The 11,399-nt window shown below is 33.2% G+C and overlaps 1 protein-coding gene across 1 annotated transcript; it reads left to right on the forward strand.

Moving 5' to 3' along the window:
* Window positions 1-9,479: 9,479 nt before the first annotated feature.
* On the forward strand, window positions 9,480-11,399 carry LOC132174403 (uncharacterized). The gene has a single exon (XM_059586065.2). It carries the CDS (start codon window positions 9,567-9,569, stop codon window positions 11,397-11,399), a length of 1,833 nt encoding a protein of 610 aa, XP_059442048.2. The 5' UTR covers window positions 9,480-9,566.

Here is an 11,399-nt window from a genome sequence, read left to right on the forward strand (position 1 = left end):
AACTGGGGGATTCAATTATTGGACACATATAAGCTCATGATAAGGCCTGTTTGGTTAGCGAATTTGGTATTTCATTCGAAAAAAGAATAATTATTATTAAAAATAAATTAAAAAAAGTGAAATAAAATAATTATTTAAATTCTTAAAATTTGATAACAACGTCTAATTATAATTAAATCAAAATTACTAAAAACCTCCCGCATTATTATTATTTTTGTTCAATTCATAGTAGAAAAAAAACTGGGGGATTCAATTATTGGGCATATCTAAGCGCATAAATGTCTCTTTTCCATATTTTGTTCAAGTCTCACAGTAAATTTGTTTATTTATTATACAGAAATACATAAATGAATGCCAAAAAATAGACCCAAAAAAAAAAAAAAAAAAAAAGTCTCTTTTCTTAATCACCATGTGTAAGACCAACTTGCCTGTCTTGCCAGCTGTGTAGTTTGGACTGGTCTTCCTTTTGTTTCTTTTTCCTTTTTTTTTTTTTTTTAATGATAAAAAGAACTTTTTTTTTTTTTTTTTTTTTTTTTTTTTTTTGTTGTTCCTAATTGAAAGTGGGAGAGGATTATATTGGGAGAGAAGATGAGTAATACTACAAGTCTCTCTTCTGTCTCTCTAGAATCCATCAAAGAATGATGTGGCTACTAAAATTACCATTGGGCTTGTAATTGATCATTATTAAATTTTGTTCAAATGACAGTTTTAATTAGGGGTGAAATTTAAAACCGTCTAACCGCAACCGCTAACCGCTATAACCGTTAACTGCTAACCGCCTAACCGCTTTGAAAGCGGTTAGTAAAAACCGCTAACCGCCTAGGCGGTTGCGGTTAGCGGTTAGTGGGTTTTGAAAATCCGCTAACCGCTAACCGCTTTATATATATATATATATATATATATATATATATAATAACAATAAGTTGTGAGTTTATGAATTTTTTTTGGTTGATTGAAATGGGCCTCAAGCTTCAAGTTTAACCATATATGTTGGTTTTTTTGTTACTTGTGAGTTTATGAATTTGTTTGTGTTTTATTTTATTTCTATGTGTGAGTTTATGAACTTGCTTCTGAGTTTATGAACTTGCTTGTGAGTTTATATATAAGACTACAAGTGAAGGATGATTTTGTTATAATTTTATTTGTATATTATATGATGTGTAGATTTGTAGAAGGTGGCCAACAAGATTTTGGTATATAGCAATTTTTAATGCTAAAATGGCCATGAAAAGGGAAAAAAAAAAAGTTTAAAATGAGAAAAAAAAAATGTTTAAAGTAAGCCCAAAACCGGTCCAAACCCGGCCCAAAATCGGTCCAAAGAAAAAAGCCCAAAAAAGCGGTTAGAAAAAAAAACGGTTATTCCAAAGCGGTTAACCGCTAACCGGGCGGTTAACCGCCTAGGCGGTTAACCACTACCCGGTTAGCGGAGGCGGTTAGTAAAATTTACTAACCGCCTAGGCGGTTGCGGTTAGCGGTTTTAGCCACTAACCGCTAACCGCAACCGCTATTTCACCCCTAGTTTTAATAGTTACATCATTCTTGGAGGGACATAAGAGGGACTTCTAGAATTACTCAGAGAGAGTCTAATTTAGTTCTCACTTGAGTAGAGAACTCCTCTTACAATTCTCTACTATTATTTATGTTCTTTCTTTTTTTTAGTAGGGTATAAATTGATGCCCTTTACTGAAAATGAGATTCAAATCCCTTACAATTTTTTTTTTTTTTTAAAAAAAAATAGTAAATCCTCAAATAACGTATTTTTATTGTTTAGATGCATTAAAACGCTTGAAAAATGCCAATTATTAAAAAAGTGATATGTTACTATTGAGAATTTAGTATGTTTTCATCAGGTTCTTGTTCTTTATGTTGTAAAAAGGTTTTGAGCAAAAAAATTGTGTTTTAATTTTATGAAGAAGCGTCTTTACAAAAGTGAAAATAAAACGTTTTTAGAGAAAAATTCATTTTGGTTATCTCGATAGCATGCTGTACATATTTTTAGTACGAAACATTTTTTAAAGCGTCGACAATTCTAAAGCAATTGTAGGAGATCATAGTCCAAATGCATGTAAATGATGAAAAAAAAAAATTAAATACCTTCTTTTTTAGGTGTCAAATCTTGAAATCTACTTTAAAAAATTGTTGACAAAATTTTTGAAAAGTGCTTTTTTTAAAAAATAAAATAAAAATAAATATGAAAGAATAGAAAATATTTGTAGATGTTGGAGGATGCAGAGAGAGATTTTTATTACACTTTTTTGTAATGGTTTTTCTTGCATTCAAGGGGATCGAAGTTACCAATAAGGTGGTAATTGAGTTGGCAAATGAAATTCTTTTTATCCTAATATTTGTGTTTTCGAATCCGCTTGTAGTAGTAGATGCATGAACCAGATGCTATTATGAAGGAATTTTACTGGCTCACACATTGGTGGAGCTGTGGTGATGGATTCGTCTTTCCAGGCACATTTCACAGCGGGTAGAAACCCTGATGATAACGCCTAAAGAAAAAAATTACACTGATCGCCTCTTTCCACCCTTTTAAATTTTTTTTTTTTTTTTTAAAAAAAAAAAGATCGAAGTTGGAGATGCTCCGCCGCCCCCAACCACCAATGTCATTGATCGGTGCAGGTCACAGCATGGGTGGGGTCACATGGAAAACCTCCAATCAAGAACTTCGATGATTGGTGAGGTGTCGAGCTCTCCGCCACTAAGCCAATATGGGGTAGCATTAGTACGGGGTAGCATCAAATATTAATGTTCTGGTTGCCTTGGAAGTTGGAACTGACTATAGGTAATTGGAGAGATTTTTTCTTTTTCTTTTTTTTCAGGTAAAATACATTTTATTCTCGGGAAGTATTCTTTTATTTTTGTTTTGACGTTGAATGTAAGGGTATCAAAAAATACTAGGGAATCAGAACCGGAAAATTGGAGACCCGGTTTCGGTTCTGGTTGAAAAAAATTAAAAACCAAATACCCCAATTCTAGTACCCGGTTTTAAGTATCCAGTTTTTACTGGGTTACCAGAATCAGGATAATTTTATATATGTTTTTATATTTTATATTTTTTTTTAAGGTTTACTCCCTCTGCCTTCTATTTTTCTTCTTCATTTCTTACACACGCCGGCGCCCATTCCATTCTGCCTCTGCCCTCTTTTCTAGTTTTCTCATTTTTCTCTTCCAACACCCGGCCTCTCTCTCTCTCTCTGACCCTTTTGGTTAGAACGTTTGGTTGGTCCTCCCCTGCCTCTGATCCCTCTCGTAGAGAACACAGAATCTACCAGTCAATCCAAACAAAATCCTATAACCCACCTTTCACCTTCTCATCATTGGGTGGTACACATTTTCATCATCCAAGATATGAACTACACGTGTCCATTTCTGCCTGGGAAAAACATGGGGGCATATATATAGGTCAGGCTGCAGAATAATGAAGAAGAATTCTCAACTTTCTCATACTCGAAAAGCTTTCTTTATTTAGTCTAGATTTCCATGACCCCATTTGATGATCATTGGGGTTATTCATAGAGCAATGCATTATGTGGAAAGAGCTCGAAGAAGACTTCCTGCAGGTAAGTCAATCTCAGCCTCACAGCTTTTTCTTCTTATCCTCTTCTTTTTCATGCTTTTAAAAACGGGTTACCGGATCAGGTAAAACCAAAACTGGCCGGTAACCGGGACCCCTGTTAACCGGGATCCGATTCCCGGTTCCCAATTTCGGTTGTCCAAAACCAAGAACCGGGGTACTTCAGTTCTGGTTCTCGGTTTTGGCCGGTTCTTGGTTTTGGCAAAAAACCGAAAAACCAAACCAGTTTGACAGGCCTAGTTCAATGTTTAAAAAGTAACACTTGACCCCCACAAAGTTTTAGACGTTAACAAAAAAGTCTTTCGGTTTATTTTAGCAGTTACTTTGGACGAAAATCAAGTCATGTTGGAAATAATTTTGGATGGTGCACAAATTCTCATTGATATAAAATAATTATAATATGAAAATTAACAATAAAATAAATAAAATACAAGAGATGAAAAGTAAAGTATGGAAAGATCTCACAATACTATAAAATCACGTAAGAGCGTTGTCCTTAAAGGTTGATTCGTGTCTCCCGGAGTGTATAACTCAGTGCGATCGGATCATTTGATATGCAACCTCCCAGAATTAGACTATAGCGTCTACCTTCATTAAGGACGCATTTCTAATAACAAAGACTAGTAGAATAACCCTTTGATCTTTTTGATAAAAAACCACAAAGTGAAAATAGAAATTGAATAGAATAGAATTCTATGCAATTGTTCTTTTAAAATAAGACAAAACTCTTTTATAAAGAAAATGAGTTTGCTTCTTCAAAAAAGAAAAGAAAAGAAAATGAGTTTGTCCTTCTTTCTTTCTTGTTGCAAAATCACTCTACCATAGGATTGATGATGTTTTCTTTCTTTATATAATTAATGAACAAATGGTCATAACACTAAAAAATGGTAAAACATTTGTTAATAATCAAATGGTCAAACTACAATAAAACTTGTTAAAGACTAATGGTCAAAACGGTAAAAATCAATTAAAACTAATTTTTATTTGATAACTCATAACCAATTAATAAATACAAACGGTCATAAAAGTTATATCTCATAACCAAGTAATAAATACAAATTGTTATAAACCAAAATGGTTAAAGATGATTTTTATTTCTCATAAAAACTTGTGAAGATATTATCAAATGATAAAACATTTTCAAATGATTGAAAAATGAATGTTTGTAATAAATATTACAACAAGTCACGTGCGTGGCATGTGGCACGTGACACATTTCAACCAAAAAGTTCGAAAATACCTTCAGGGGTAAAGTGTAAATACCCTAAATAGGTCCTCAACGCATGTCAAAATAATAGTTTACTCTCTGAAATCAATTTTTGTTAAGTAAATTAACAAAATCTGTCATTTTGTTATGTCATATTCAATAAAAACACGATACGTGTTATTATTAATTTCCAACTTTCAAAAATGATAATTAGGATTTTCCTGCATGTCATACTGTTACAGTAAACTAACCTAATCTCTTATATTCCAAAAATTTTACCCCGTGCTTAACCCTACCTCAGCTTCATCTTTCTCAGCCGCTTCACAAAATACAATTGTCAAATTCTTGCAAAATGTTCCCAAATTGTGGCAAGAAAGATAAAAATCAAAGAGGGTTAAGCACAAAGTAAAATTTTGAGGATATAAGAAATTATGTTAATTTATTGTATGACATGACAAAGTAACAGACTCTATTAAGTTATTTAATGGAAATTAATTTTAGGGAGTAAACTGTTATTTTAGCATACATTGAGGACCTATAAATTATTTTTTATACCACAATGACTGATTTGTAATTTAGGCCAACTATATGGGCCTATAAATTATTTGTTATATACAAAGAATGATTTATAATTTAGATCAACCATATAGACCAATTTTGCATTTATCCCTTTAAAGAATAATGGCTCTGTTTGTTAAAGTATTGATTAAATTATTAAATTCATCTATTTCTATAATATGGTATCAAAGCCAAGTCTTAAGTTCAAATCCTAACTTCGTTAATCCACACTTCATTTAAATTAACGTGTTAGGCTTCTAGTTTGAGTAAATTCATGTGGAAAGTATTAAAATATTGATTAAATACCATTTAGCATTGTTTTAAAGGGTTTTTTTTTTTAAAAAAAAATGTTTTGATATAACATAAAAATAAAAAATAATTTTGGTATTTTAGTAATATTTGATGATTGAATTGTTTTTTAATATATATATATAGAGAGAGAGAGAGAGAGAGGAGAGAACAAAAACGCCATAAAATAAAAGTCTTAACAAACGGAAATAGCTATCATGTGCAAGAGTATTTTATAATTGTCAAAATTACTATAGGGTTCAGCAATCAACAGATAAATCCACGGATAAACACAAATTCTTTGGGAAATGGTGTATAGTTTATAAAATATATTATAAATATAACTCAAACCCAACGTATTATTATGTGGGCTGTTTACAATAAAACACATAATTATTATATTTATATGGAGATTTTTATGCATATTAATTATATTGCTCAACGATAACGTTTCATGTGCCTTTTTATATCTAAAATAAACGACGAGGTTGTTTGTAATATATACTTTGGGATTATAAGAAATAGTGTTCCCAGATCCCTAAGAGTAGCTTAATCGACTGTGTATTACGCCTTATGAAACAGAGGGCATTAGTTCGCACTCCTCCCCCTTTTCTTGTGTAGACATGTAAAAAAAAAAAAAAAAAAACTCACATTAAAAAAAATTAATTCATCCCCTAAAAAAATTATTTAGTGGGCTCCATGTACCAACTATAAAATAATATTTTTCACCCTCTCAAAGAAAAAAAAAATCACATCCTCCATTGATTGAGTTTAATTCCAAGACAAGTGGAACATGAAGCAACCTTATATCTACATTGAAAAAAAAAAAATTAATTGGAGTTCTATTAAATATATGAAGTGCAATATTAGAAATATAAGATATTATTTTATTTGAAAATTTTATGCAGTATAAATAAGATCAGATCCCATATGATTGAGCGACCATATATAAGAAATTTTAACAGTTAACATTACAACAAAAGTATCAATTATCCCAATTAAGAGGAATGCTAGGTTTACAAACAAATTTTACAGAAAATTTTTTACAAATTGATGTGGCACAACATAATTGAATATAAGATAAATTTAAATTCTGAAAAACCTAAGCCTAGCACTCCTCTCCTCTCTCTCTCTCTCTCTCTATATATATGGTAAACGGATCAATGGATCAACATTCAGGCTAAATAGGCTTTGCATTTGCGCTATATATATGGGCTTGCTAGCCCATTAAACCAAGAGATATAATTTTTGCACTGAATGGGTATACAACAATTCGTTATTATTTAGCCTGTATATATTACGAGTGACATTCAAAGATAGCGGCCACGTTTATTAAAAGAAAAGGAGAGAGCAATTAAAAGATAAAAGTAGAGAAATACTACCTTCTGTCGTAAATCGTAATGCACCCGACAGAGTGGGGGCCATCGGTCCAAGATTTTCCAGGGAAAGAAGGGGTTAATGGGACGGCCCTGTTGGTTATGGTCCAGCTTGAAGGACAAACGAGCATTGATGGATCCAAGGGCCAACAAGGCCTGATGTGGACTGAAGCCCAAGTCAACCCTGGATAAATGGTATCACCGTTAACATTAGGATAGTATGTGACGATAGATAATAAAATATATTTATATAGTTTGGAATGATAATTTGGAAATGTTTATGTCTACAAACTTGAACCATAAACACTGATAAAAATGGTGAAATGACCTTTATATTCTTAAAATTTCTATAAAATTTTAAATTTATCTTTAATTAATTATATATATATATATGACCCACGATGGGCCATTCTTTTTTTTTTTTTTTTTTTTTTTTAAATGAGGGTATTTTGAGAATTTTACACCCTTATGTTAGTGTTTAACAAAAAAAAACTAATGCAAGGGTGAAATTGTAAAAAATTAGAATTTTTATAACACTATATTGAAAGTTTTTTGACTTTGAAAATGATATTACAAAAATGACTGAAGTTATAAAAAAGAAAAAATGAAAAATGAAAAGTTTACTTGATTTACACGTTAAGGTTGAGGGAAGCATTGCCGCATGCTGCACTACCTTTGCATCATTTCTCATGCTTTTAATCACATGCCTTTACGTTATTACTCCACTTAACACTCAAACAAAAATTTGATATTCTTAATTTGTGTAAGCTTGCTTTTTTGCTTTTCCGTGCATGATTTACTTTTGAATATTTTGTTTGCCCCCCAACAAAAAAGCAAAGTAAAGTAAAGTTAAGAATAAAATTTGCAACATTTTGGTGTGCATAAGGAGAAGTCCAACTTTTGTCAACCTTGCTTGCCTCTTGGGTTTGATTTACATATATCTTTATTCGGCCTTTCAACTTTTGTTTATGGTAAGTTTGGGTCACAGTAGGAAGCTAATTTTTTTTAAGTCAAAATTACCTTGAAAATTCTAAAACTATTTTCAAAATCAAAGATCTAAAATAATACTATTGGAACCGCATAGTAGCATGGGAAGTGGGAAGGAACATAATTAACTATGGGTCCGGCTTTTTTCGTTGCCCCTAGACTTCTTAGTAATTTCATCAATAAATTTGACTTGTCTTGTGAAATTTTTTTGATTTATCACTGAATAATATTGGACATCCACAACAAGTTTTTGATTTGTCAATTAAGAATTGCAAACATGAACGATGTGTTGATACTCCAAATTATGAGTATTGGGAAAGGATGTAGACAATTTTTTGATAGTTTTTGAGATATATTGTTTTAATTAAAAGTTTGAGGACATATTATCAATTAGATAGTAATTTGATGGAGTATATGAACATTTTTTTTTTTTTTTTTTTGTATTGAATGAGAATACAAAAATTCATTATTATTAGTTGGTATATATTCAAAAGAATTTTTGAATTCGAGGTGACAATATTGAAAGAATTTGACATAAGAATTCGCTGAGTGCAAGCCAAGTTATACTTTGCTTGCCTCTTTGGTTTGATTTACATGAATCTTTCATTCAACTTTTGTGTATGATAAGTTTAGCTCACATTATAATGATAATTTTTCGGGTTAAAAGTTGCATCACTTCTTTACTTTTATGAAGAAGAAAAAATGTAAAATCAGTTTTTGTGGTTTACCGAATTTGCAATTAGTTATATATAGTACCAAAAATAAACTCAGAAGTTCGTATGCCAAAAAAGTAATTGCTAAATTTCGTCTACTAATTTAACAAATTTCGATAGTATGATATGTAAAAGCTATTCAAATTATGACACGTGTCCTATTGAAATTAATGTAATAATCACCAATCATCACTATTATTTCTTATATTGTAAGATGACTGCAATTCAAAAAGTTTAGTTACAAGCAATTTGATTAACATTGAGGAAGAGATATTGCGCGGTGAGTTGATAAAGAGTGTTATGAAATTAGCAAAATTAATAATGGAATTTTAGAAGCATGATTTATGAATGTAGCCCTCAAAATGAAAATGAGGAAAATAAAGAAAAAGGAAAATGAAAAGAAGTTGAGAAAAACGTGTAATTAAAACCCCGCAGGTCGCTTCCTCAATATTCGATTATATCTTTCTTTCTTTCTTTCTTTTTTTAATTTGTTTTGTATGTGCCATGTGTGGTGGGTCCATCTAGCTTTTTTCAATTTCATTGCCATAATGCTATCCCTCCTACACCGTTGGCGTTAATCAATCTATCTCGCTAATTTTGTCTCGTGAATATTGAAAAAGAATACCCAAACAGCTGAGACCCAGTAGGGCCGTAGGGGGTTGTATATTTGTGACACACAGATCTTCATCACCATCTTTATCTCGTTAATTTATTAATTCTGCATATCACTTGTATACCTCTTTCTCTTTCTCTCCCTCTCCATCGCTTCTGTGCTCTGACTACTTGTAACTTGTAAGAGAGACACACACACAGAGTGCGTGTGTGTGAGAGAGATCTTGTCTCTTTAGACGACAGAGATGGTGTCATGCAGTCATGGCTATTTCTATCCTCAGCACCACTTGATCTACAGAGAAGAGCTGAAAAAAGATGGTGAGAAGGAAGTTGTTTGCTCGTGGAGGGGGTGCCACAAACCAATATGGGGTTCCCTCCACAATTGCGTCGAATGTGGTAACCGCCCTGTTCACAAGGACGCATCGTCCAAAAATCATTGCTTGGACTTCACTGAAAAGTTGGAAAATGAAGTTGTTTGCTACGGGTGCAACGAACCAGTATTGGGTCCCGCCTACAAATGCTCTATCTCCTCCGAATGCAGCTTTTCCATTCACAAATCTTGCGCCGATTTATCTCCGAAGATGAATCACCCTCTGCACCCAGACCACGCCCTTTCTTTCCGGTTGTGGCATAATGAACGTTGTGATGCTTGTTATAAATCTCACGATCACTCTTTCTTTTACTATTGTAATTCGTGTGATTTTCAACTCGACATCAAATGTGCTAATCGCAATCCTAATGACGGTCACCAACACGAATTCTCCCTCCTTTTGAGGCGGATCCGGTTCAATTGTGATGCTTGTGGACAGGAAGTCAATAACATGGCCAAAATATGCAATATCTGCAAACTCTTGGTTCACATCAAATGTGCTGCAATTCCACGCAAGGTCAAAATTAAGCTGCACAGTCATTTCCTTAACCTCATTTATTCTCCTCATGAAATCAATAACCGTGATAACATGTTCTGTAGAATCTGTGGTGACAAGGTCAATAAGGAGTATGCAGCTTACTCTTGTCAACAATGTAGTTATATTTTACATACGGAATGCCTAAGACATTTTAGGGATCGCTACAGGGAGTGGTCTGCAACTAGTGAGTCGATGCCCAACGAATATGTTGGCCATACAACTCATTTGATCAAGGCGCTCGATCAAGCAAAGGACAAAGGACCTCACCTTGGGGAGATCCAACATTTTAGCCATGAAGATCATAAGTTAATCCTCTGTGATGATGAGATCAAGGATGATAAGCTTTGTCAAGGGTGTACAGAGCTCATAATTTCAGTCCCTTTTTACAGCTGTGCGCAATGCAACTTCTTTCTTCACACTCGATGTACTAAACTTCCCAGAACGATTAAGCAACACCGACTTAGCAACTTTCATACGCTCACCCTTCTCCCACAGGCACCTACCAAGAGTGCTGTGTTCTTTTGTAATATTTGTTCTCGTCATCATCGTGGTTTCACCTACAATAATCCTCAATATAGTTCGCCTTGGAGATTCATTGACGTTCAATGTGGTTCAATTCCTGAAACACTTGAACACGAAGGTCATGAGCATCCCTTTTGCCTTGCTCAAGATTCTAAGAATAGAAAATGCAAAGTTTGTCCTAAGGACAACAAGGACCATGTATTCGTATGCAACGGTTGCGATTTCATCTTGGGAATTAGATGTGCAAATCTTCCACTGGTAGCGAGGCACAAATATGATACACATCTCCTCAAGCTTACCTACGCTGCTGAAGACAATTCCAGAGAATATTATTGTCTAGTTTGTGAAAAAAAAAGAAATCCGAACCATTGGTTCTATTACTGTGAAGAATGCAACTTTCCTGCTCATACCGAATGTGTTCTTGAGAACTATCCATGCATCACGATTGGAAATACCTACAAAAGTGAATATCATGAGCACCCTCTCACTTTTGTCGAGAAGCCTAGATACAATTGGGACTTATGTAGGGTCTGTTGGGAATATTTTGATGGTGTGGCCCTAGAATGTATTGAATGCAAATTTGTAGTCCACCCCCCTAGACCTTATTACCCTGATTGTATGTGGATACTAAGTGAACGGAGAAGGTAG

This window comes from Corylus avellana, chromosome 3, assembly GCF_965113065.1.
Source record: "Corylus avellana chromosome 3, dhCorAvel1.hap1.2, whole genome shotgun sequence".
NCBI classification, from domain to species: domain Eukaryota; kingdom Viridiplantae; phylum Streptophyta; class Magnoliopsida; order Fagales; family Betulaceae; genus Corylus; species Corylus avellana.

Excerpts from the sequence above, each read along its gene's own strand:
- LOC132174403 (XM_059586065.2), top strand. The coding sequence starts at position 9,567 with ATGGTGTCATGCAGTCATGGCTATTTCTATCCTCAGCACCACTTGATC.